General features: G+C 40.5%; 1 protein-coding gene across 2 annotated transcripts in view; it reads left to right on the top strand.

Moving 5' to 3' along the window:
- The first annotated feature begins 902 nt into the window (after positions 1-902).
- HMGCS2 (3-hydroxy-3-methylglutaryl-CoA synthase 2) overlaps positions 903-25,954 on the top strand; it is a 43,701-nt gene continuing 18,649 nt past the window's right edge. The window contains exons 1-5 of one of the 2 annotated variants that reach the window (XM_058175850.1): positions 903-3,608; positions 6,286-6,740; positions 9,376-9,501; positions 19,856-20,020; positions 23,772-23,940. In XM_058175850.1, the coding sequence (XP_058031833.1) occupies positions 3,499-3,608; positions 6,286-6,740; positions 9,376-9,501; positions 19,856-20,020; positions 23,772-23,940 (1,025 nt within the window). In that variant the 5' untranslated portion in view covers positions 903-3,498. The remainder of the gene's footprint in view (positions 3,609-6,285; positions 6,741-9,375; positions 9,502-19,855; positions 20,021-23,771; positions 23,941-25,954) is intronic. The other variant, XM_058175849.1, reaches the window with a different exon arrangement.

The raw sequence follows: 25,954 nt of genomic DNA, 5'->3' as shown, positions 1-25,954 counted from the left end.
TTTGATGTCTCCCTCTCAAGCCAGCTGCAATCACTCCCAATCACTAGCCTAATCTGGCTTCAGGCGCAATAAACTTAATAGGGGAGGAATCTCCGCTTTAATGCCTCCATCCTCAAGGCAATTGCAAGCAGTTCAGATCGCTAGCCAATACGGGTTCAGGCGCGATAAAATCAAAACGAAAATAATTTTACGGTTGGGGGTCGCCACATTGTGGGGAATTGTATTAAAGGGGTCTCCACATCATGAGGAATTGTATTAAAGGGGTCGCAGCACTATAAAGGTTGAGAACCACTGCTCTATAATATCTTCTTACTGCCATCAGCGTATGACTAACGTAAAGCTAAAATTGGTGGTGCTAAGAAGCAGTTGCTTGCAAGGTATCAAAATAGGCATAATTTCTTCTTAGTGCCGCCAGTTCTAGCTTTACACTAGTCTTACACTGGTGGCACTAAGAAGAAATCATAGTGATTTATGCTGATTGGAGAGGAACCAAAATAGGCATGATTTCTTTGTAGTGCCGCCAGTGCTAGCTTTATGCTAGTCTTGTGGTGGTAGAGCAAAGAAAAAATCCTATCTCTTGCTTCCATGGCAATTCTTTTCTCCCCAGTCAGGGTAAATCACTACCTATTTATGCTGGCTGGGGAGAAAAGGATTGTTATGGAAACAAAAGAGATCAGATTTCTTCTTTATTATGCCACGTGGCCCAGCGAGGGAGCAGCCTTCTCTACGCTGACTTCCTGAGCTGGTCAAAAAGAAAGTAAGTGAATGGTGATGGAGTGGGAGGGGGAGGGAGGAATGCATAGAACCCAGTATGTTGGCAAAGCAGGCCAACATACTGGGTTCTAGGGGCCTCTGAAGACCTGGCCAGGCAAAATGGGAGGGAAATGGGTGGGTGGGTGTGCCGCAATGTTTCTGTAGTCAGTCATAAGGGCGAATGATCATGGGGCAGTGCAGAATTTGTAACCTTGAAACAGATTTTATTTAGCTATTGGGGTATGCATTGTAACTTCAAACATTTGTTGAATGGCCTGTCATACCTCAAGGATTACCTTTATCTTGAACCATCTTGTTTCCCCAGCAGCTTCAGCTGTATTTTATCTGCTGCTCTGACCTCTCCCCTGCATTTCCTCTGCAGCCTTTCACCTGAATTTAAAGTAGTATCTGTTGGCACATTAAATCTGGGAAGCAGTTCCTTACCACAATTGTCCCCTCTTGCACTGCTATTTTGTAAGTTTATATTATACACTTAAAGTAATAAAATGAACTATTTTTTGACTTTGGATGCCTCTTTACACTAGCTGACAGCTGTACTAAATCAGTGTTTTCTTTGCCTGGAGGTACAAGCTATTTAAATAACAATAACTGTTTGCTCATAGAAATAACATAAATAATTTGCTGTTAGACTTTTGCATGCATACAGGAGAGTATTTCAGTTTACTTTGTGGCAGCCTATTTTGGTGCCCAGAATTTTGTTTGTCGTTTGATCAGCATAAATTATTATCAACTAAAGTTGAAGGCAATGGATTGAGAAATGTACAACTTGCTTATTTAATTATGATAATATAGATAGTCCTCAAGTTACAACCATTTGTTTAGTAACCGTTCATATTAGAACGGCACTGAAGATGACATGACCAGTTTTCACAGGTATTGTGAAAATTGGAGCATCCCCATGGTCACATGATCAAAATTTAGACACTTGGCAACACCTGGCATATATTCATGACAGTTGCAGTGTCCAGGGGTCATGTGATCACCATTTGTAATCTTCCCAACTGGCTTCCAGCAAACAAAGTCAGTGTGGGAAGCCAGATTCATTTAACAACTGCAGTGATTTGCTTAACTGTGGCAAAAAGATAATAAAATGGTGCATAACTCACTTAACAACTGAACAGCTTAGAAACTGAAATTTTGGGCTCGATTGTGGCCATAAATTGAGGACTATCTGTATTTGCAAAATACATAGTTGAGAGGCTGATGGCAATATTACTGTTACGGTTATTATTTTTGCCTCCTTCAAGGTAGGCATAAATAATAATTTATTGTTACTGCAGTAGGTGGTTATCTAGAAATGTTGTGGTGGAACCTACAGAAAATACAATATTAAGAGGATCAGTATTAGAAGAGGAAATGCTAGGATTTTAATTTGGATGTATTATAAAATGTTTTAGGAAGATTTGACTTTGAAGGATGGCATGTTCTTTCAAAAATAAAATATTAAGTACATTAAATAAAAGTAAGAGCATTATAATTTTGTATATGTATGCCTATATTTATTTATTTATTTATTTATTTATTGTTTCAATTTCTATACCACCCTTCTCCCAAAGGACTCAGGGCGGTTTACAGTAAAGTAAAGTAAAGACAGTTAGTACAATTTTTAGCACCAGTTTAAAAGGAAAATTTAGAGTTGGTTGAAGAACTTAAAACCAATAAAACCCCTTATTAAAACCCCTAGGCCAGTCCTGCACGGTGAAACAAAAATGTTTTCAGCTCGCGTTGAAAGGTCCGAAGATCAGGGAGTTGACAGATACCTGGTGGTAACTTGTTCCAGAGGGTTGGTGCCCCCACAGAGAAAGCCCTCCCCCTGGGCGCTGCCAGCTGACATTGACTGGCCGACGGCACCCTGAGGAGAACCTCCCTATGGGAGCGCACTGGTCGATGGGAGGTCGCTGGTAGCAGCAGGCGGTCCCGTAAGTAACCCAGTCCTATGCCATGGAGCGCTTTGAAGGTGGTAACTAACACCTTGAACTGCACCCGAAATACCACCGGAAGCCAGTGCAGCCTGCGCAGGAGAGGTGTTATATGGGAGCAACGAGTCGCTCCCTCTATCACCCGCGCGGCTGCATTCTGAACTAATTGGAATCTTAGTGTGCTCTTCAAGGGAAGCCCCATGTAGAGAGCATTGCAATAGTCCAGACGAGAAGTGACGAGGGTGTGAGTGACTGTGCACAAGGAATCCCGGTGCAAGAAGGGACTATATGAATGCCAAAACTATACTAACTCCTAAATACTAAACATAGGAAATTTTTTGTTTGTTTCTTAGTTCAAGCCACTTTTGTGAACAAGGAAGGTTTTTTTCCAGACTAAATCCTACCTCTGGGTGCTCTTTGCTTTACAGGGCAATACAGGAAAATACAGACTTAATATTAGAACTCGGGTGTGGAAGAGGAGAGGGTCCAAAAAAAAAACACCCTACCATTCATGGATGGAAATGTTTAGAGTGATTCTAGTCAGGACAAAATAGGAAGACACCTTGATTAAAGGTGGCCAAGAACTTAGGAACCCCCAGGGACTGAAACTTGATGCCACAAAAAATTACAAAAGCTTAGTTAGATCAGCTTATGTACTGTTACCTGTACTGAATATACTATTGGCTGTCATGATAAGAGCAGGGAGGGACTTACCGGAGCTCTATAGTACCTTTGGGGTGTCTTTTAAAAAGCTGGGGAGGCAGTTAGTTCGAAGCTTAGTTGGACTGTTCAACCAAACTGGAAAATGTTCCGGCTTTTCAGACATGCTAAGCAGTTGTGCTGCTTTCAGATGAAACGAACATTGCAGAAAACACTTTGGCCTCTCACTTTTTCAGCACTGGTGAAACAGAACAGGTTAGTGAAGCAAAAATAGCACTAAAATGTTGACATCTTCAGGCTCTGTAATCAGTGTTTTACTTTTACACAAACTTTTCTAATCTACTAGGAAATTTGATAAGAAACTAGGAAATTTGATAAGAAAATTCTGCTTTAATCATAATGAGTATTAGAAAAATAGATTAACAAAAGTCAGTGTGTTTTAAAATATTAGGATCACCAGCCACAAATCTGCAAGTGAAAAAAATGCCTCTTAAAACTTTTTTCTCTATGAAAAGCATGCACAAGTGTTTTCAACTTTCATCTACCTTGCCTTTAATTTCAATATAACTGGCTATTTCTTACAATTTCTTCTGTTTGTGAAAGATCATTTGTGAATGTTTACATCTGAATCGTATAAGAACAGTGGGTTAAATTAACTAAAGGAACCCAGAGAATCTGATCCCTGAGAACGCATGTGAGAAAAACCTTCTTTCAAATTATGTAGATTTTGAATAGCAAGCCCTTTGATTAACTGGTAATGCAGAAGCAGTTCAGTCCAATATGAACATTGATGGCATAAAGGGCCACAATTAGCTCAGGTGTCTTACAATTTATTAAAAAAATATGAGAAAGTCTGCAATTTTCACAGCAAGGATAATTTCTATTCCAGTTCATTAAATGTATACTTTTATTTTTTTCCTACTTAACAAAAATATTTTCACTGTGTTGTACTTCCATTTTTCAGATTTCAATTAGATAGTTCCAATGGTCTTACATAAGATTTTTCATGAATCCACAATGAAATATTAAATCCAAAAGTCAACTGTCAATGCAAAATTCAAAACTGGGATTCAAAATCCCACCCACACTTAATAGTATATTGATGTAGACTTTACTCTTATTTACTTTAATATCTGACCTTTAAAAAAAGAGCTAATTTTATATTTGTAATAAAGCAATCAAAATTAAAATTAGCATGACAGGTGCTGATTTTACAGGTGCTTCACTTACAACAGTTCATTTAGTGACTATTCAAAGTTACAACAGCACTGAAAAAAGTGACATGACTGTTTTTCACAGTTACAACCTTTGAAACATCTCCATGATCATCTGATCAAAATTCAGATACTTGGCAACTGGTTCATACTTATGACTTGCTGTGTCTCAGGGTCATGTTATCACCTTTTGCAACCTTCTGACAAACAAAGTCAATGGGGAAGCCAGATTCATTTAACAACCAGGTTACTAACTTCATAACTGCAGTGATTCACTTAACAACTGTGGAAAGAAAGGTCGTAAAATGGGGAAAAACTCATTTAACAAATATCTCACTTAGCAAGAGAAATTTTGGTTTCAGTTGTGGTTGTAAGTCAAGGACTACCTGTATCTCTATGACAGTAGGAAGAAAAGCTCAGAATAAAAGCAAGGAGACTGAATTTTTAGAATACTCTTTTTGTAGGGTCTTTAAGGGGCAATAACTTAAGTAATATATGCACACAGCCTTTGGACCTGACCCCTAATGCTGTCCAGCAATGTTGATCTTGTGCAAATGTAATCAAAGGTCTTTGTATTAAACATTAACCTCTTGGATCACAATATGTTACAGTTAGGATGAGCAAGTATCGTTTAGGCTATTGGAATGCATCTGTTTTTAAGATGCTGTAGATCTAAACGCAGTAAAATCTTAATTCCACAGTTCACCCAAATGCTAAAGTGCGAAGAAAACTTAGATACTATTCAAATCATATATATCAAGTGTTTATCCATATTTAAAATAAATGTTTCTATTTTGCTCTTCATACAAGCTTACAAAAAACTAAAATCTATAAAGCCAAATCTATAAAAGTATTGCTACAACAATACGATCAGTGACAATATAACAAAACAGAAATTATAGAAATCGTTCCCACCAGTTCTTCTTTAAAAGGTTGAAAATATAACACTAGAAAATAAAAAGAGGCTATTTCAAGAACCTGTCTCAAAAGGCAAACACCTGAATATCAGGGTACCACAGTGAATATAAAATGTTTGTTTTTTGGCAGAGACTTACCTAATTTCTTTCAGTGACAGAAAAATTGAAACAAGATTCCTTGGAACTCAAGTATAGAAGCAAATCTTCATTACCATAAATAGGACTTTTTTATTTATTTGTTTATACAAAACAAATTTGTTTATACAGATCTCAAAGAACTTGGGATGCCTGCAATATATCTGTCATTGAATGAGCCCTCTCTAGCACTAGGAATTTCCACATTCATTTAAAAAGCAGCCTTGAATGCAGCAGTAGTTTTATCTGAAGGCTGCCACTGCAGCTCCAAGCACCTTTGTGTCATTGTTCATTGTAAGGTACTTCACTTTTCCATAAGCTTCATGGGGATATTGGAGATGGAATGAGAAGATGAGCACTGCATTAATTTGCACCTCAGATTGTACGGTAATGCCTAAATGTGGAGCAACATTTATTTACACCGTGGGGTTTAATTATAGTACATTTACTAGCAAACGAGATTGTGAATATTCCTTTTCTTTAATCCCTAAGTATAAATACACCTGCTCTTATTTGTTTGTGGGATATTCATGAGGCAAGCAAGGTCCTTGCCTGCATCAGTCCAAAACACGTTTGTTTTGTAAGGTATGCCTTCTAATAATGTAGAAGCCAGAATTATTTTTAATGTGTATTGTGAAAAATCTTCCCTCTTTACTTGTCTTGCAGTTTCTCCACAGATTCTATACAATCACCCCAGACAATCTCCCCATGGCCTAAGGATGTGGGTATCCTTGCTCTGGAGGTATATTTCCCATTCCAATATGTAGAACAAAGTGAGCTAGAGAAATATGATGGGGTAGAATCAGGGAAATACACCATAGGCCTAGGCCAGAAGCAGATGGGTTTCTGTGCTGCACACGAAGACATCAATTCCTTGTGCCTGACTGTGGTACAACATCTGATTGAGCGAAACAATCTCTGCTGGGAGTCTATTGGCCGCCTGGAAGTTGGAACAGAAACTATTATTGACAAATCCAAAGCTGTTAAGACTGTTCTGATGCAGCTCTTTCAGGATTCAGGGAACACAGACATTGAGGGCATTGACACAACCAATGCATGCTATGGAGGTACAGCTTCTCTATTCAACTCTACTGATTGGGTGGAATCCAGCTCCTGGGATGGTAAGTGTTGGTAGACTTTAGTTCAGTTCTTTTAGTGGTAGAGCCCAAGGTTTCTCAACTTCAGCAACTTTAAGATGGATGGAGTCCAACTCTGGGAATTGGAGTCCACCATCTTAAAGGCACTGAGGTTGAAAAACAATGGTATAATGTGCCTTAAATGCACATTCTGAAAAAAGAGTAACTATTCAAATTGTTAATTGGTTAAATTTCAAATGTAAGGATGCTGATCCTTTGATTCTACAAAGCTGTTGACTATTAATACTATATATTCAGCATAATGTAGTCACAACATTATACCCTTTCAGCAGAAGACAGAAAGTGGAATGCTTTTTAAGAATTTTCTCTGTAAGTCATTACTATGTAGTACTGGAGTTGCAGTAACAAAGTAATACTGGAGACAAAATGTCTCTTGCTACAGAAGCAACTTTGCTTTAATGTTTCTAATATTCTCCACTTTTCTGATTTTCCTTTTCCATTTAATCTATTATCAACTCTTAATCTATCAAGCTTTAAAATACAGTTCAGTTTTTTTCAAGTGTTTTTCTTACTCTAAATTCTCTCCTTTTCCCATCCAGCCTAGTTTTCTGAACTTTTCAGTTCTTCCTAATACTGCATTAATGATTTGATTTTACCCAGACACAACACTATTTTTTTTGGTCCAAACAGTTTGTTAATATATGTTGACATACATCTGGGACTGACAGAGACAGAAAATGACCCTGGGGTTGTGACAAATTAGCTGTAGTACTTCCACTGTAGAGAAAAAAGCGGAAGAGATAGGGAAGTCATCAGATATACTTTCCATTATCCCCCCCCCCACCTTCTACTTATGAAAAACAGTCAATTCAAAGTCTATGCACAAATTCTAGGATACCAAAGAAAAAAATAGCGAAGAGGCAAAAGAGCATGGTGATGGGCTATTTGGTGATCATCAACCTTGTCTCAAGAGCAAGAATAATGTAACAAAGCAGAAAGTACATGAAGACTCCCTCTCAGTTACTTCTGCAAAGAAGCAGAGCTCACTTTGGAGGAAATGAAGTAAAGCAAATAGGAGATTACAGTATGAGATGCATTCCTTGTGTCACTGTCCTTTGCTATTACGTCAGTAAACAAGAAAGCAGTCCTAATGTCTACTAATTAATTAACTAATGCTGCCCATTAACTGAACCACCAATGTGGGATGACCCCAATACTGCTATTTGCCCCATGGGAGAAAATATAGAGGCTTCAGGAGTTCCCTACAATTTAGCTAATAGTCTCCAGCCCCCCAAAATAAATCCCACTGTTTTCTGAGTCTGACCTTTTAATAAACATATTATAGATTAGATTTTAAGACAGTTGGTCACCCTCTTTAAAAAAAGAGTGTAGGTAATTAAACCTTGCTTTTCTCAGTTGCAGTACAATTATTCTTCTCAAGAAGGTTCCACGTGGAAGCTCCTTTCAAAACCCTGACTGCAATGCAGTTTCCAGATTTCAAAAGTGCACATCAGTAGTTTTCCATTAATCTTAAAATCATGATATAATAAGATCTGACCTTTGGTTCTAGATCTCAGCCTGTTTAGGATATGCCTGACTGCTTACTGAAAGAAGTGTAGAACATTTTTTTTTAAAAAGCCTGGGCTTTAGTCTCTGTGAGACACTAATGTTGTGGCTTTTGGAAAACCAGGATCTCTTGATTTCAACCAACTTGGGAAGAACAGTTCTAACACTGCTGTGATAGAGTTCAGAGAGTAGGCTGGGAGGTTTGGGACTCTCCAGTGACTTTAAAGTAATCATTTTGTCCTTGCTTAGACACTTGGCCTCCACCCAGAGTTCTGTGACAGAACCATTGGACAGTAGATGGAGAAAGAGGGAAGTAAAGGATATGGCTGCCTTCTTCCACAGGGCTGTCAGGAATATTACTAGTAAATGACTACTTTTTGTTAAAGGAGCCACAATTTCAGAATGTGTCATTTTGTGCCACCATAATATTGAGTTGACCCCCTTGAGGTCATTTTTAATGCGCAAAATGTAGCTATACAAGCTATATCTACCTTGAAGGAACTATGTAATTATGAGTTTTATGACTGAAGCTGCTGTGATTTCCCGCATAGCTCTTTTTACCAACAGGGAATATTTGAAAAGTCTTCCTTCCCCACCAAGGTTTCTCAAATCAGACAATTTGGAGGGGGGGGAGCATGTATTTTTGATCAAGGTCCTTCCTTTCAAACCTCTCTACTGTATATCCATTCATTAAATCTTAATTCTCACCATATGTAAACTGAATAAAACTATCTATGTTTCATCTGTCTTGTAACTTTTTGCTTACCTTTTCTGTGCTTCTATTGGCTCTTTGATGTCAAAAGGGAGGTCCTTGGGGTAGGGGCCTCTCTTTTTTGGCTTAGGCCAGTGTTTCAGCAAATTTAACATGGGTGGACTTCAATTCCCAGAATCCCAGAGCTGAACACATCTTAAAGTGAGTACTATTCAAAAGCATTGGCTTAGGTAAAGTGTCATGTTTTTGAATAGATAACAGCTACTGGATCAGGAGTTGAAGCTACAAAAGAACTTTGGCCTATTTTATGAAGAAAATCAGAAAGAGATTGTTTTTCTCTTCATCAGTGTTGACACTTTGGTGATGCTCTTGTCATGCCAGGACGCTATGCCTTAGTGGTTTGTGGTGATATTGCTGTGTATGCTACTGGAAATGCAAGACCAACAGGTGGAGCTGGAGCTGTAGCTATGCTGGTTGGACCAAATGCTCCTCTGTCTTTAGAGAGAGGTTAGTAAAAACATTTACAGTACTTAGATTCTGGATTTCAGCTAAAACCAGTTTGGGGTGGGGGAGTATTTACTGCAGAAGAATAATATGGGTATATGATAAAAACAATTCCTTTAAAGGGGAGCTGATAATGAAGATGATCCTCCAACAACATGAGTTGTTGCAACCTTGTTAAGCATTAAAACAGCCACATTAATAGTTTCACTGCCCTGACAGGGACACTGCAGCACAGACACTTGTAGGATAGAACAAGTCCAGAGCTATGAATTTATTCCACTGCAAGTGAAAAAGATGAATGTCACTCCACGATGCTTGCTAATTACTCAGCAGTTAGATACACTGATGTATGCTGAACCAGAAATTCAAAAGAACTTGCAGGTGGAAAAGCAAATTGGTGATGGTAAAGATATGTCTGTTTCAGGGGCATAAAAGGCTGTAGGGAGAAAGCTTTTCATCTGCAAGAAAGAGCCTTTTGTGTCTGAGACAGTATACTTCAGAAGGTATTCTTAGAGTAGCTGCTTGTATTATATGAGCAAACCACTCTGTTCTTTCCACCTCTACCCCAGCAACGAGGAATTGTGTTTGCTTTATCTGGAAAATGAGCAACTTCTGAATAAAGCTAATCAGAGCTCATATAGGGAAGATTAGGGGAACAGTTTACTTTGACCACATGTCGTATCAAGAGTCTTTTTTAGGTATTTTCCCACTGTATGATTACCTGCTGTGGGGATAGGTTGAGGAGGTACATTTAAAAGATGAAAAATATTTTCTACTCAAGGAACTTCCAGTGCATTTCAAAATTTTGGTAATCTGAGTTAGTTTTAAAATGATGTAGGAATGGCCATATTCTAATGGAAGAATATTTCTTCTAGTGGAAGAAATTCATAGTCAGCAAGCAGATTATTTACCAATTCTTTTTTCCTGATCATCTTTGGATGGTCATTCTGACTTGTTTCTACTTTACTACTCTCATAAAATGTAAAAGTATTTTGTGTATTCAAGCTACAGATTTGTAATGACCTTCAGATCTTCACCAATGTTCAATTTATATTTTTCATACTGAATCTTTCCCAAAAGTAATTTCATGTTCTGATACAATTCTTTCACCTTAGCTTTGGCACTGCCTTTATCTCTCATTTACTTGTCATACAACATTACTTGTCAGTAATTTATTTCCATTATTACATTTAATTGTACACAACCCACAGTCGCCTCTATGGGTGAGATGGGCAATCTCTACATTTGATATTAAAATAAAAATTATGAAGAACATTTTTTTTCATGAACTAACTTTTGTGGTGTTACTGAACAAGTGCCACTCATTTACATTTTATTCATGACTAAGAACATATAACGGAACAAACTTCTTTACAAAACAACTAGTCCATGTTCTTGTTAAATTCATCATGGCAATTGCAGAAACAAGAACAATAAAAACCCTTTCATATCATAACAGTGAAGATTCTATCCCTTTACTCTTGAACCTAAAAGTTCACCCTTCTTTTTTGATAAGTTCAAATCAAGCAAGGTCAACAAATGTGGTTCAATTGAAAGGTTGGATTTTTTAATTAATATTTTCCCTTATATACCCTGTGTATGCATTATCATCATCAGTAGATTCATTGCACTAAATAGGCAACTGCTCACTATATAGGACTTATCTCATTGCTCATGGTAAATCAGAGTATTTCACAATGTGCTTACTTTTAGAGTGATTGTTGTTGTACTTGTTAGGCAGAAATTATGATCTAATGAATGGTCTTTTGACTCCCTCCAAAACATAGGAAAGGCAAATGGCTCATAGCATGAACCATTTAACCATCTTGTTAGAAATCTAAAGTATGTCATACAGCAATTGTGTGGGCCCAAATCTTATCTTAATCAGCCACTTTACAACAAAAATAAAGTTCATAGCATTTTTGACATGTGAGCTATAGTTTAGTTTCTGAATTTTAACTGTTAGCTCACCATATGCATAGCTGAAAGCATCAGGATGATTTGCATAGTTTTATGGCAGGATAGCATTATGTAGATAATCTACATAAACATAATATTATAGTATAATAATAAAAATAATATTTAACTGAATTTTTATTTATTTATTTATTTTATTTATTTTATTTATTTGATTTTTATACTGCCCTTCTCCCGAAGGATTCAGGGCGGTGTACAGGCAAAAATAAAACAGGTAATACAATGTACAATTTAAAATGCAAATTAAAAAACTTATTTTAAAACTAGCCTGAAAAGTTAAAATATATAAAAACTAAAACCCCATTTAAAATTAGTTAATAGAAAAATTTAAAATTGATAAAATTCAATTCAAGCCAGCCCCGCGCGAATGAAAAGATGTGTCTTCAGTTCACGACGGAATGTCCGAAGGTCAGGTATTTGGCGTAAACCCGGGGGAAGCTCGTTCCAGAGTGTGGGAGCCCCCACAGAGAAGGCCCTTCCCCTGGGGGCCGCCAGCCGACATTGTTTGGCGGACGGCACCCTGAGAAGTCTCTCTCTATGAGAGCGTACGGGTCAGTGGGAGGCATGTGGTAACAGCAGGCGGTCCCGTAAGTACCCAGGCCCTAAGCCATGGAGCGCTTTAAAGGTCGTAACCAAAACTTTAAAGTGCACTCGAAAGGCCACAGGTAGCCAGTGCAGTCTGCGCAGGAGCGGTGTTACGTGGGAGCTACCCTCTATCACCCGCGCAGCTGCATTCTGGACTAACTGAAGCCTCCGAGTGCACTTCAAGGGGAGCCCCATGTAGAGAGCATTACAATAATCCAAGCGAGAGGTAACGAGCGCATGAGTGACTGTACACAAGGATCCCGATCAAGGAAGGGGCGCAACTGCCGAACCAGGCGAACCTGGTGGAAGGCCCTCCTGGAGACGGCCGTCAAATGATCTTCAAACGACAGCCGTTCATCCAGGAGGACACCTAAGTTGCGCACCCTATCCTTTGGGGCCAGTAACTCGCCTCCAACAGTCAGCTGCGGCTGCAGCTGACTGAATCGGGATGCCGGCATCCACAGCCACTCCGTCTTGGAGGGATTAAGCTTGAGCCTGTTTCTCCCCATCCAGACCCGTACGGCTTCCAAACACCGGGACAGCACTTCAACAACTTCATTGGGGTGGCCCGGGGTGGAAAAGTACAGCTGGGTGTCATCCGCGTACTGCTGGTATCTCACCCCGAAGCCACTGATGATCTCACCCAATGGCTTCATGTAGATGTTGAACAGAAGGGGCGAGAGAATCGACCCCTGCGGCACCCCACAAGTGAGGCACCTTGCGGTCGACCTCTGCCCCCCTGTCAACACCGTCTGCGACCGGTCGGAGAGATAGGAGGAGAACCACCGATAAACGGTGCCTCCCACTCCCAATCCCTCCAACCGGCGCAGCAAGATACCATGGTCGATGGTATCAAAAGCCGCTGAGAGGTCTAATAGGACCAGGGCAGAGGAATAGCCCCTGTCCCTGGCCCTCCAGAGATCATCCACCAATGCGACCAAAGCTGTCTCCGTGCTGTATCCGGGTCGGAAGCCGGACTGGAACGGGTCTAGATAGACATCTTCATCCAGGTATTGGGGTAGCTGTCGCGCCACGGCACTCTCTACAACCTTCGCAACAAAGCGAAGGTTGGAGACTGGACGATAATTACCCAAAATAGCTGGGTCCAGGGAGGGCTTCTTGAGGAGGGGTCTCACCACCGCCTCTTTCAAGGCGGCAGGGAAAACCCCTTCCAACAAAGAAGCGTTGATAATCCTCTGGAGCCAGCCTCGTGTCACCTCCTGAGTGGCCAGTACCAGCCAGGAAGGACACGGGTCCAGTAAACATGTCGTGGCGTGAAGCCTCCCCAACAACCTGTCCATGTCCTCGGGAGCCACAGGGTCAAACTCATCCCAAACAGACTCGACAAGACGTGCCTCCTCTCCCTCGCTTGGATCATCCCAATTTCAGTCCAGACCGTCCCGGAGCTGAGCGAGTTTATCGTATAGATAACCACTAAACTCTTCGGCTCGTCCCTGCAAAGGGTCATCCCGCACCTCCTGATGAAGGAGGGAGCGGGTCACCCGAAACAGGGCGGCCGGGCGGTTATCTGCCTACGCAATGAGGGTGGAGGCGTAAGAATGCCTCGCCTCCCTCATTGCCACTAGGTAGGTCCTAGAATACAGGAACTATAGACTTAAATTTTATACTCTGATCAGGAGTACTGCTTTTCAGGCAGAAATAGGATGAAGACTATTGCTAACATAGTGTAAGCCGCCCTCAGTCTTCGGAAAAGGGCGGGATATAAATGCAAATAATAATAATAATAATAATGTGCAAACATGATTCACCCTGCACCCTTTGGTGTTAGCTATCATGTCTACCACTTTTGTCTTGAGGTTATTTACACTAAAGAACAATAATAACTAGATTTTGCTCAATGAATGTTACAAGTTGTTACTCTAGTTAAAATATAGGATTATACTGGACCTAGTTAAAAATAAAATGAATATGAAGCCATAACAAAACTAAGCTTGATGGGAAAAAATACTGATTTCATTTTTTAATTCTACATGGAAAAGTCTGCTTAGAACAATCATTACATCCTTGTGATAAAATTGTTATGATCCGTGTTACCAAGATAGGATTTTAAACCCAGGTAGAGCTTTAAAGGGAAGAATCATCAGTTTTTATATTCAGAAATTGATCATTTTTCCAAATTGGTGACATATGTAATTAATAAGCAGAGCATACTATATTCGGTTATAGTAACTTAATTCAGTTTTTGTTTTAATCAGCTGAAGTTTTTACCCATCTTTAATAGCATCACTATGGGCAACTCATTGTAGCAGATGATCCTAGAATATTCCAGAGCAAGGATGGCTTATTCAGGGCAGGTTATAACACTTCCCCACTACAAGTAGCAATTCACTATAGAAACTTTATAAGGCCATGAATTAATTCCAATAATAGATCCAGGGAGTGCCCCAGATTATGAACTTTAGAGGAGACACAACCCCTTTCAGAAAATATTTCTCCAAACAGGCAACCCACCTGACTACTGACCTTCTCTCTTATCAGGATAATGCTGTTGTTTTAATTCACCGTCAGGCCCCAAACCAAGAAAGACAAGTGGTGATTCTTCCCAGCTGACTTCTTTATTGTTTCATATCTATGTCAGCTTTGGAAGCCATATTAGCACCAGAAGCTTCCACACTGCCAACTCCTTGCGCCTGGGAAAGTAGGAGGGGGGATTTAGTAGAGTCAACGTAGTTAGACATAATAGCATTCTTCCCTTCAGTCAAGGTCATGGTGTTTATGCATCTGGAGGAGGAGTGGTTGCAGGGATTATGATTGGACCATGTGACAGATGGGTGAAGGGGCTGGATTTGGGGTTTTGATTTACTGAGGGAAAATCTGGAACCCTCAGATTTGGGTTTTCCCGTGTCTTAAAAGAAAATTTAAAAAATTGTTAAAAAAAAAAAAGATTTGGGTTTTCCCAGATGTGCCAGTATACCTACTCTCATAAAATGGAACTTTGAGAAATGCCTGCCTCAGAGTTTTTACTTGGAGTTGGGGACTTTCTTGAACGCCAACATTAACCTGAATCCCTAAAATGAATAACGGCACCTCAGAAGGGGGCTGTCCGCATGGCACCCTAGAAGGATGCTAAAATGAATAACGACACCCCAGAAGGATGCTGGGGCTCAGCACCCGCAGGGGTGCTGAGCCCCAGCATCAACCTGAACCACGGTGGTGCGAAGACTCAGCAAAGATGGAGGAGAAAGGGGAGATCACAGAGGGAGCCGTGAGGATTGATACCAGAGGACTTATCAAGACCCGGTATTCTTCTGAAGAAGTGGTGCGAGCTATTGAAGCTGCAGAAAAAATGTGAAGGCTAGGCGCTTGGCCCAAAGAGTTGGATTCCTGGAAAAGCTGCCAGTCTGACCCGACTTAAAAAAAGAGGGCAGGAGGAGAGACTGCCTGAATCTTGCACCGCGTTCAGCCCAATGAAGTCACCCCACAAGCCAGAATGGAGGGATGTGACAGCTTTGGGATTAGGGGATTCCTGAGACTGGAACCTGTTGCCTCCAACTTGAAGCCAATTGTTAACTGGACTGCTGGAGTGGTTTGAACAGATGGAAATGGGAATTTATCCCCCCCCCTCACATAACCTTCTCAAGTGAGATGGAGCTTAACGCAACCCATCTTCACTTTTCCTGATCCAGGACGTGGCAGAGGAATTAGAAGCCAGCAGGCACCTTTCTACCTGGCCAGGGATGACAGGAGGAGTGGCTCCTTGCAGCCAGGCAAAGCAGCATTTGGGAGACAGCAGATGCAGCTGGCATGGGGACCATCAAAACCCCCTGTTGCCTCCCCTCACCAGCCTGCTTTGCGCTACCCCCTGCAGAATGTATCCCCCCAGGCTGGGGGTTCTATCTATTCTATCATGGCCAGGGGTCAGTCCAATACCAGTGGTCACCAGCACCTTCTGCTCCTATTTTCCAGGGATCCCCATTGGCCCAATTTGCCCCAGTGATCAGTGGGGGATAATCAGTGGGGGATATCAGTGGGGAATAATCCAGCAGCCAGCTGGGGCTCCCCCCCACCTCTGCAGCCCAACAAGCAGCACAGCAACCAGCCCTGTCCCTCCTCCAACTGCAATCTAGGCACCAGCTCTGCCGCAGGTCCCAGCCCAGCCACCCATTGCCCAATCCCAATCCACCTGCAAGACCACCTCCACCCCGTTTTAGGGCCACCTTTGATGGTAATCCTTCCAAACTGGCTTAGCCAAATACGGGCCCATATAGATCAGTATGGGGAACAATACAAAACTGATCGCGACCTAGTATCTGCAGTTTCAGAGGGGATGAATGAAGGAGATGCTTCGGACTGGATAGCCCAGCTGCCCAATGAGGGAGCGGCGGAACTAAATGATGCTGAAGGGTTTGTTGAGCTGCTCTGGACCCGATTTGATGACCATAACTGGATCAGTGAGAACGAGGCCACAATAAAAGAGATGAAGCAAGGTAATCAACCGATAAAAGACTTTGTAGACTTTAGACGGGTCACAGGGAACCTTGCCCATTGGCCGGACTGCATACCCCTACACTATTTTAAAGAAGCCATTGACCAAGACATCAAGAAAGCATGTGGCGTCTGAGGGGTGCCAGAGCGACTGCAGGACTGGTATGCCATGTCCATAGCTCTGGATAGAGAAATTAACCCCCTCCGTAAAGTCCCAGCAGAGAAACCGCCTCAGAGAACTCTGGCTAGATGTCTACTTTCAAAGCCTGCTGAAGTCCCTCCCTCTCAACTTGCAGGGGTGATTAAATGCTATTGTTGTGGACAAACGGGTCATTGAGCTTCTGAATGCCTAGCCCCTGCCCCAGTTCCACAACAACGTCTGGCTACAGCCACCCAAGGCAGAAGGGCTCCAAGAAAGCCCCCAGATATCAGCCAATTTTCCAGGCAAGCCATAGAGGTTCCCCTTCCCCATCGAAGAGAGCGAGGAACCTCCAGCCAAAGAAGCCCCTCCCGATGAAGCTAGCAGGGAAGATGACCCGATCGTGAGTTCACCCATCCCGTCTTTTTCAATTAAAGTGAAATTGGTAGTGCCAGAGACTAGGGAGCAAGGACAAGTACCAGCAATAATAGATACAGGCTGTACCAGATGTTTAATTGGACTTCCAATTGTTGAACAATTAGGGATAAAAACAAAAGTCTTAAAGCACCCAATTAAGTTTGAATATGTGGATGGGACATTAATTGGTGGAGTCCCAGCCACCCAAATTACTGAACCAGTTAGATTGGAATTTGGGAGACATTGTGAACTTATACGATTTATAGTAGCACCAAAGATGTCAGAATCTGTCATTTTGGGCCTTGCTTGGCTTGAAAAATAGGCCCCCACCATTAAATGGGAGGATGGAAAATAATAATTGGGGTCGGGCCAATGCTTCCCCATCCCTCCTCCCAAGAGACTGCCAAACTATAGAAGCCAAATGCCAGAAGCCGCAACAGCCGCTTCAGACTGCCCTCCAGACAAGCCCCAGATTCCAAAGGAATATGAAGACCTGGCCGAGGCATTTAGTGAAGAGGAATGTAATATCATCCCCCATCATCAAGCCACTGACTGTGCCACTGAATTAGAACCTGGGGCCAAGTTACCAAAACCCAGAATGTACTCCATGACACCTGCGGAAATGACTGAGTTGAGGAAGTACATTGATACCAACTTAGCCAGAGGATTCATCAAGACTGCAAAATCTAAAGTGGCAGACCCCATCTTGTTTAAAGAGAAGAAGGATGGGGGGCTGAGATTATGTGTTGACTTTTGTAATATTATTATTATTATTATTATTATTTATTATATTTGTATACCGCCCATCTCCCGAAGGACTCAGGGCGGTTCACAGTCAAAAACAACAGAGAAACATATAATACATAAAAAGCTAAAAGAATAGACAGTTAAATTCAATTGATGCTCTAACTTTTAAATACAAATTTAAAACCTCATTTAAACCCTTTTTTTTAAAATCCCAAGTTTAAAACTACGTTCAAGCTAGTCCTGCTCTTCGAAACAGCAGCGTCTTCAGCTCACAGCGGAAGGACTTGAGATCGGGGAGTTGACGAAGCCCCAGAGGAAGCTCGTTCCAGAGGGTAGGGGCCCCCACAGAGAAGGCCCTCCCCCTAGAGGTCGCCAGCCGACATTGTTTAGCTGACGGTATCCGGAGGAGGCCCTCTCTGTGAGAGCGCACTGGTCGGTGAGAGGCTAATGGTGGCAGTAGGCGGTCCCGTAAATATCCCGGTCCTAGGCCATGGAGCGTTTTAAAGGTGATAACAAGTACCTTGAAGTGAACCCGGAAGGCCACTGGGAGCCAGTGCAGATTACGCAGGAGGGTGTCACATGGGAGCCAAAGGTGCTCCCTCTATCACCCGCGCAGCCGCATTCTGGACCAGTTGGAGTCTCCGGGTACCCTTCAAGGGGAGCCCCATGTAGAGAGCATTACAGTAGTCCAGGCGGGATGTAACCAGGGCATGAGCAACCGTGCATAAGGCAGCCCGATCCAGAAAGGAACGTAACTGGCGTATCAGGCGAACCTGATGAAAAGCTCCCCTGGTGACGGCTATCATATGATCTTCAAAAGACAGCCGTGCATCCAGGAGGACGCCCAGATTACGAGCCCTTTCCGTGGGGGCCAATAGTTCGCCCCCAATGGTCAGTGATGGAATTAGTATCAATGCTAATATCAATTAATATCAATGCTGTTTGCATACAAAATGCCTACCCTCTACCCCTAATGAAAGACTTGCTGAACCACTTATCAAAAGGCAAAATCTTCACCAAGCTAGATCTAAGGAAAGGCTACTACTGAGGGGGATGAATGAAAAACGGCATTTAACTGCCCGCTGGGCAGTTTCCAATTCCGAGTCATGCCTTTTGGGTTGCAAGGGGCCCCTTCAGTGTTCATGCAACTGGTCAATTAGATGCTACATGAGCACCTATATAAGGGAGTCCTTGTTTACCTGAACAACATTCTTATATTCAGCAAGAACATGGAAGAACACATCAAACTAGTCAGACAGGTACTGAAAAAAATTCCTAGCAGCCAAACTTTATGCGAAGCTGTCAGAATGTGAGTTCTATAAGGAGTCCTTGGACTACCTGAGTTATTGGGTGTCTAATCAAGGAATCGAAATGGGAAAGGTGAAGGCAGCGCTAGACTGGCAACCCCCATGAACACGTAACGCATAAGCAATTGCAAAGCTTTGCAAATTTTTACAGACAATTCATCCCTTCCTTTGCTGAGGCTGAGCTCCCTTTGACGAAAATAGAATAGAATAGAATTCTTTATTGGCCAAGTGTGATTGGACACAAAAGGAGTTTGTCTTGGTGCATACGCTCTCGGTGTACATAAAAGAAAAAATATGAAATTTATCTCTGCTGTTAGATCTTGTATTATATTATTTATGCTACTGTATTTTTATTATTAGTTGAATAATAAAAATACAATAGTATAAACAGCTTTTCTGCCTGGAAAAGCAATTTACTATTAAACAATGGGGTATTAAAAAGTTTAGTGGAGTATAAAGAATAAGTAATAAGTGTTTGCAAGTAATATCTGGTAGAGGAGATAGGAAAATGGTTATATTAAAGAACTGTGGAAAGAAAGAGATAAGGGAAAAATGCATCTTGAGCCTATGTCAAATGCCCACCATGGCCACACCCACCCTTGCCACACACCAGCCCTCCAAGGTCAAACACAACTCTGATGCGGCCCTCAATGAAATAGAGTTTGACACCCCTGTCATAGTGTAAAGATCATGTTTCTATGACAGATTATCAAGTCTATGGTATCATCTTCCTATTCAGGTCTCCGAGGAACCCACATGGAGCACGTCTATGACTTCTATAAACCAGACCTGGCTTCAGAGTATCCTATGGTAGATGGACACCTTTCCATTCAGTGTTATTTCCAGGCTCTTGATCGGTGCTATGCCACATATCGAAAGAAAATTGAAAGCCAGTGGCAGAAAGGTCTGTATGTCTGGAAAGCTAAGCTTTCCCATGTCTTTTTCCTCATCCTTTTATATGCTGATCTATTTATGCAAGAATGGCTTGGTATAGAGCTCCACCCATGGAAAGTTGTACTTAAGATGTGAAAAGAAAATAGTAAATGCAGTAATAGGAAACAAAAGAGAAATAGTCCTCATCTTGTGCAATCCTATTGAAAGGGGCCATGATCTTAAAACTAACTAATCTGTGTTTTAGATTAATGTTTTGGGCAGTGAAAAAGAAGAAGGAAGAATCTTGAACACATAGCTCTGCTCAACAATGGAATTTGAAGTAAGGAATATACTCCTTATTTCAGGGCCTTTCCTCATGACTGAATTACTGAGTATCACCTTGACTTTGTAGAAAGCAATATTTACATGAACATTCACTGTCTCCATTGTCAATTCTTTTCTGAATTTCCATTATAAGATAATACAAGTGATACAGCCAGAGATTTTACTTATCTTAATAAAGGTGTAGATTTAGAATAACAGAGTTGGAAGGGACGTTGTAGGTTATATAATACAACCTCCTGCTCAAGCAGGTGATCCTATACCATTTCTGACAAGTAGCTGTCCAGTCTCTTCTTGAAAGCCTCCAGTGATGAAGCATCCACAACTTTTGAAGGCAAGCTGTTCCATTGGTTGATTGTTCCCACTGTCAGAAAAAAATTTCTTATTTCTAGGTTAAATCACTCCTTGATCAGTTTCCACCCATTGTTCCTTGTCTGGCCTTCAGGTGCTTTGGAAAACAGATTGTCCCCCTCTTCTCTGTGACAGTCCCTCAAACATTGGAACACTGCTCTCATGTCACCCCAGGTCCTTCTCTTCACTAGACAAGTCATGCCCGGTTCTTGTAACTGTTCTTCATGTTTTAGCCTTCAGGCCTCTAATCATCTTTATAGCTCTTCTCTGCACCCTTTCAAGAGTCTCAATATCCTTTTTTTATAGCATGGTGACCAAAACTTGATGCAGTATTCCAGGTGTGACCTTAGTAAGGCGTTACTACTTACTAGTACCTCACGTGATCTTGATTCAATCCCTCTGTTAATGCTATTTAGGATTGCATTGGCTTTTTTGGCTGCTGCTGCACACTGCTGGCTCATATTTACTTGATTGTCCACTAGGACTCTTAAGATTCCTCTCACAGTTACTGCTATTAAGCCAGGTTCTAACTAATCTGTATGTGTACTTTTGGTTTTTCTTGCCTAAGTCTAAGACTTTACTTTTCTCTATATTAAATTTCATTTTGTTAGATAGGGCCCAATGTTCAAAGTCTGTTGAGATCTAACTGGATCTTGGTGCCTATCATAAGGTGTTGGCTATTCCTGCCAGCTTAGTGTCATATGAAAATTTGGTCAGTTCCCCTTCTATTCCCTCATCTAAGTCATTTATGAAGATATTGAAGAGTACTGGCCTAGGACAGAACTTTGTGATACCCCACTGCTTACTTCCTTCCATGTAGATGTAGTACCATATACTACTCGTTGAGTACAGTTTGTCATCCAGTTACAAATCCATCTGGTGGTGATCCCACTTTTTTCTACCTTACCAAAAAGTAGGTTGTGGTCTACTTTATTGAATGCCTTACAGAAGTAAGTATACTATGTCTACAACATTTCACTGGTCTAGTAATTTAGTCACTTTGTCCAAGAATGAAATAAGATTAGTTTGACATGATCTATTTTTAACCAACCTGTGCTGGCTTCTAGTTATAACTCTATTTGTTTCTAGATGTTTGCACATCTATTTTTAATTATCTTTTCCAGTATCTTCCCAAGTATTCATGTTATGCTGATTGGTCTGCAGTTTCCTGGGTCTTTATTTTTTTCCTTTTTTCAAGATGGGAACCACATCACATCTTTTCCAATCCTCAAGCATTTCCCCGGTGCTCCAGGATTTTTGAAAAATATGGTACAACTGTTCTGAGATAACATCTGCCAGCTCCTTCAGAACTGTGGGATGTTAACTGTCCCATGATTTATATTCATTTTCTTGCTTATTTTAATTTTTAGTCTTTCTTTTACAGTTATGTTCTTGGTAGGTTGGGCGATAGTTTCTTTTTTCATGAAGCATGATGCATATGATAGGTTAAGCAGTTCTGCTTTCTCTCTACTGTCTGTTACTTGCTTGCCATCTTCTCTCTTTAGTGGATCAATTGTTTCCTTAACTGTTTTTGTTATTTATATGTTTGAAAGTAACTTTTTAAAATTATCTTTGACTTTTGTTGCAAGTCTTCATTCATTTTGAGCCTTTGCTTTCCTGACTTCATCTTTGCATGTTCTGGCTATCTGCTGCTAATCAACGTTAGTTGTGTGTCCCTCTTTCCATTTGTTGTACTTGTCCTTTTTGTCTTTCAGTGTGTCAGAGAGATCTTTGTGCAGCCATACTGGTTTCTTCTTGAATTTTTTGTTTTTCTTTTTCAGTGGTATTGTGCTAGACTGGGCTTTTATGATTATATTTCTCCCAGACACTGCAGAATTTCCCAAGCTTCCTGAGATTTTGCCCTTTAGGATTTTCATCCAAGGAATTTTCTCAAGCTCTGAGTTTGTTAAAACCAGGTCTTTTAAAATCTAAGTATGATTATGTTCTATTATGTATATTATGTTCTGGTATGATTATGTTCTATTGCTTGTATTTACATTATGTTGAATTCCAATATGACATGGTCACTCTCACCCAAGGTTCCTGTAATTTCAACTCATTCTATCACTTTTGTGTTAGTAAGAATTATACCTGTCCCTCTAGTTCCCTCCTCTACCTTTTGGACAACAAAGTTGTCAGTTAGGTTGGTCAGGAACATGTTCAATCTCTTAGTTGATGCAGAATAAATCTTCAAGTTGATGTCAGGGTAATTAAAGAGCCCCATTACTATTGTAGTGTGTCTCCTACATATATTTTTTTAGTTGGTTAGCAAAAAGTACATCAATTTTTTCTGCTTGGTTGGGTGGCAGAAGCACTGATTTATTTCTGTTACAAAAAATGAAGTAAATCTCTCTTAAGAAATGAGAACTATCACAGAACTCCAGAACTATATAATGGGTGGAGATCCCAAGTACAATTGTCTTAGTTAGAATAGAGATGCTAAGTTGCCATGTGACTCAACTGCTTTACTGCAATAAGCTGACATTTCCAGACTTAAGACTGTTTGGCCTTACTTATATTTTACTTATGTTTTCTTTCAAAATTAATTCTCTCTCTTCATTTCTTTTATCTTCTCTTATGACTCTCATTTTCTTTTCTCTTCCCCAAACTCTAAATACTTTGTACATAAGTTTCAGCTCTCAGAAATAAAACCCAAAATGCTAGTGAAGTGATCTGGATTTATGTAATAATGAATTTGCTACTATCTTATGTCTAGAAAACTTAAATATTCTAAAAGTGAGAAGGAGGCAATTTGGAGAATTGTCTCAAAGCTGCAGACTCTATCACCCCATCTCAATTAGTGTCTCCAGAGGAAGGGCAAAGGATTTATTTATACTAAATAAATCAATTTTTGTAATATGCATAATTACAGGAAATGGTGGTTGTGTAGCAGGGGATGAGCTATATAACGGCTTCTTACGGAGTGGAGCATTGTTTACTGAAGTTTGAAAGCCTGATTGGGAGGAACCAGAAAACAGAGATTATCTGTACCTGTTTTATAAAACACCCTTCTCTTTGGGTGAATTTGCCAAGTTATTTCTATTATTATTATTATTATTATTATTATTAAAATTATTTTACTTGAGCAGCTGGGATAAGCAAAATCTGCACTTTGGAAGATTTCCAGTTCATGATCTTCCACACACCATTCTGTAAGCTGGTGCAGAAGTCTTTTGCACGGATCTTGTTGAATGACTTCCTTGCATCCTGCAAACCAGACACAGACAGTGGAATCTACAAAGGGCTCAAGGATTTCAGGTCAGTGAAAGCTATAAGAATTCCTTCTACAATTCTATACATTAAAAAAAAGAAATTCACAAGCCTTTTAATGAGAGGTGCTTTTTAATGTGAGGTCTTTTTGTTATTGGTGGGGGTGGGGGAGACAGTGAACTGAGAATTTTATAGCTACTTTAGGATTCAGGGAAGTGGTGGCTCAGTGGCTAAGATGCTGAATTTGTCGATCAAAAGGTCAGCAATTCAGCAGTTTGAATCCCTAGTGCCGTGTAATGGAGTGGGCTCCCATTACTTGTCCCAGCTTCTGCAAACCTAGCAGTTTGAAAGCACGTAAAAAATGCAAGTAAAAAATAGGGACCACTTTTGATGGGAAGATAACAACGTTCCATGAACCTTTGGCATTTAGTCATGCTGGCCACATGACCACGTAGACATCTTCGGACAGCACTGGCTCTTCGGCTTTGAAACAGGGATGAGCACTGCCCCCTAGAGTCGGGAACGACTAGCACATATTTGCAAGGGGGAACCTTTACCTTTACCATAGGATTCAGACAGCAGATTTATGGGAAAGGATCATTACCTTTTTTTAAATTTATTTACATTTATATCCCGCCCTTCTCCGAAGACTCAGGGCGGCTTACAGTGTGTAAGGCAATAGACTCATTCTATTTGTATATTTACAAAGTCAACTTATTGCCCCCCCAACAATCTGGGTCCTTACCTGGGTGATTCCCTAAAGAAAAATAAATTATTAGATAAGCATAAATTTGTGGAATCTTAAAATAATCAACTACACTTATTCCTTTGTATTTCCCCATTAATTCATAGAGTTAGTTTCCCATTTAAGTCTCCTGTAGCAGAGCCATTTAGTATGAACAAATCCAATCTGTCTATAAACTGGGCCATTCAGACCCCTGTCTTATTACAGTATTTAGACTGTCCACTGTCTAAAGCAGGGATCCCCAACTCCTAGTCTGCAGACCACTATCAGTCTGTGGCCTATTGGAAACTAGGCCATGCAAGTGGCAGGTGAGCACGCAAAGCTCCATTTGTGCTCTAAAGGGCAGATTACTTCATTTGAGAGGCTAGGGAAAAGAATAAATATAATAAATAATATTTTTAAAATATTTATTTGGTGAGAGGTTATTTTTTTTAATATGGTGACATATTATCTAATATTCATGATAGTCCAAATATCAGAAAGTAGGATGTCAGTGTACAAGTCCTTAGTATTCTCTCATGAAACATTGAATATATGAGGGATCACAGTTGTACTGCCCTGTTGACATTTAGCATCTACAGATTTAAAAACATTATTAAGAAAATCATAGACTAGGGGTTCCAATTAAATCCTAACGCTACATTTGTAGAAATAACAATGAAATAAATCAGTAACAAAAATGATACTACCGAAGCAACTTCACAAGTAGCTGAAAATGCAGAGGAGTTCACTGCAGTTTTGCAAGAACCTGATATTAACTTTCACTATTATCGTTTAAATATAAACCTCTCAACACAACTGAAAGAAGAATGTCAAGAAAAAAAGACAAATTTGGGACTTTTTCTTTAAGGATATTAAAAAGGTTGAGGATTGCATGATAAAAAGAAAGGCCTATAACGCCTTGATAAAACTCCCAGAGAAGAAAAAGATTTTATTCCATGAAGATAATCTGGAAGGAGTCACTTAAACCTAATAATTTAACCGGAATTAGGATAGATTTTTCTTTGTTTGATATGTGTAACTGAAAGAAAGGTTTAATCCAAAACTTGAAAACATAATACACACACACACACACACACACACACACACACACACACACACACACACACACAAAATAAGACCCACCCCGAAAATAAGCCTAGCAAATCGCTCCATTCCCAATTGCCTCATAGGCAACCAAACAGTTTTTGCCCGGACAGAAAAATGACAGAGATCTTGTATGCTTGCAAAGGGGACAGTTTGAAATGGAGCAATTAGCTGGGCCAGCAGGAAGGGTGGGTGGAGGTGGGACATGCTAAGAGCTTGGCTCATTGCAGC

The sequence above is a fragment of the Ahaetulla prasina genome, chromosome 3 (genome assembly GCF_028640845.1).
Source record: "Ahaetulla prasina isolate Xishuangbanna chromosome 3, ASM2864084v1, whole genome shotgun sequence".
Classification (NCBI taxonomy): Eukaryota; Metazoa; Chordata; class Lepidosauria; order Squamata; family Colubridae; genus Ahaetulla; species Ahaetulla prasina.
This window is presented reverse-complemented; position numbering and strand designations above follow the sequence as displayed.